At 33.7% G+C, this 1,952-nt stretch overlaps 1 protein-coding gene across 2 annotated transcripts in view; it reads right to left on the reverse strand.

The window, feature by feature from the left end:
• Positions 1-1,172: 1,172 nt before the first annotated feature.
• The window catches only part of LOC108756139 (dedicator of cytokinesis protein 3), a 55,494-nt gene continuing 54,714 nt past the window's right edge, over positions 1,173-1,952 (reverse strand). For both annotated transcript variants that reach the window (XM_018499736.1, XM_018499735.1), the window contains one exon: positions 1,173-1,718. In XM_018499736.1, coding sequence (XP_018355238.1) covers positions 1,551-1,718 — 168 coding nt within the window. In that variant the 3' untranslated portion in view covers positions 1,173-1,550. The remainder of the gene's footprint in view (positions 1,719-1,952) is intronic.

Here is a 1,952-nt window from a genome sequence, read left to right on the forward strand (position 1 = left end):
TTTTTATCCAATTACACAGTTGAACGATTTAGAATGCAAATAAAAAAAAATAAAGTTCATAATTTAAAACCGTATTTTAAATATAATTTTTTATATTTAAAATCAGTATAGATAATTAGTGGAACAAGATCAAAGTTCGCACTAAATCGTTCAATCTTACTCTGATCGACCCAACATAAATATTTGCGCTTGTTATAATTTTTATTCAGGAGCAATTCGGCTCCGAATTGTGAATCTCCGATTCTCAATGAATGATTATTGTCGTCAATTGACAATGATATTCAGAAAGATACAGAGAACAAAAATGATCTCCAATCATTACTCATTATAAACTGATTCCATCCTATCTTAAATTTTTTCTCTCCATGAGCTCAGTATTGTGCAATGTATACATTCCACTGCCTATTCTCTTTCCTATGTACAGGGTGATTCTTAATTATATAATAATGTTTCAGAAGATGAAACTAAAAACCGAAACAAAAAAATGTCAAACGTTTAAATCGTTTGAACTTATTTTCGTATGCGCCATCTTTTTCTTTAGCTCTGTATTCACTCTCTATAAAATATTGACATATAATTAAGAATCATCCTACATAAGTATATGTATAATTTAGGTTTTATTTACTTTTTTTATAGAAGTTTACAATCTTTCTCTTTATTTTATATGCCATAAAGAAGAAGAAAAAGTAGCGTAAGTTAAAGCGTACAATCATGTGGCGCATTTTTTCATACTTTTGTATATACACTCATACGAGACGAAGAGAAAAAAAAGAACTGTGACAAAATACATAATTTATATACCCCTCAGTATTTCGGGGTAGGGTTCATTTTTTTCCAACCTCTCTCCCAACCACATCCGCACAACTGTACGTTGACAATATCACTCCACACAATCTCCAGCAATTCTTGATTGATTTAAAAATTATCTTTATTTTCTCGTTGAAAATATAAATAAATTACAAAATATATATAGTCAGTATGGTATGTGTGGATTGATATACTCGGAAGAATGTTTTATGTAAAATCGATATATATGTGTATACATATATATGTGTATACATCGCGATTCGATCACCGATCACATTCAAATAAATTCAATCTATCAAGAAGCTTCTTGCTGAACGTTTTCGGTGTTCAAGGGCGATTATTACGCACTTTCCTTTCTATTTCTCTACGAAGGTACGTATATACGCGGATTGGATACGATTCGTTTCGTATTACATTTGGGAGATCGATGTGATTTCGGGTTTACGGTTTGATTCGGCTTATACAATGATTTGTTATCAGCTACGTGCAGAGAGTGTTGTACAAAAGTCAGAAATCTCGATGATGACAGATGTAAGACCGTCTCTCCGCGTACCACACCCGTTAGACACGACGACGACAACAACGATGACGACGATGATATTCTTACGTTTATCTTAAGTTACTACCTAAGAGAATTCACCCGACAACTCGAGGGATAAATCGAGTACAGGATTCGCGCCTGACCATAATGGCACATACAAATCACTAAATACTAACCGCTAGAGACTAGGGGGATATCGTCACTACACGGTGCTCTCCGTATCGGACGCCACGGAGAGCGTCTGCATCTTCGGAACGGAATAATTCTCTGAGTGTCCGTGGCTCTGCGTTCTGTTGGATACTCTCTCCAAGGTGGAAGGAGCTGACGGCGTGTCTTGATGAGCCTTGGGAGGGATCGGTGGAGGACTCACCTGTAAAATTAATCGAATCATTGATATTAATTTGTTTCATGAACATAAATATCTGTTGGCATTATTTGAATATCTGTTATAAAATGAAAACATATGAAAAATTACTAACAAAAGAAAATTAATTAGAGAATTATTTTAATTTTAGCAATCTGTTCACTCAAGGAAATGTATTTATTATATATGTATTGTATATGTTAGTAAATATTTCCAGTTATATTTCCTCACTTCTTGATT

The sequence above is a fragment of the Trachymyrmex septentrionalis genome, unplaced genomic scaffold, assembly GCF_001594115.1.
Source record: "Trachymyrmex septentrionalis isolate Tsep2-gDNA-1 unplaced genomic scaffold, Tsep1.0 scaffold95, whole genome shotgun sequence".
Lineage (NCBI taxonomy): Eukaryota > Metazoa > Arthropoda > Insecta > Hymenoptera > Formicidae > Trachymyrmex > Trachymyrmex septentrionalis.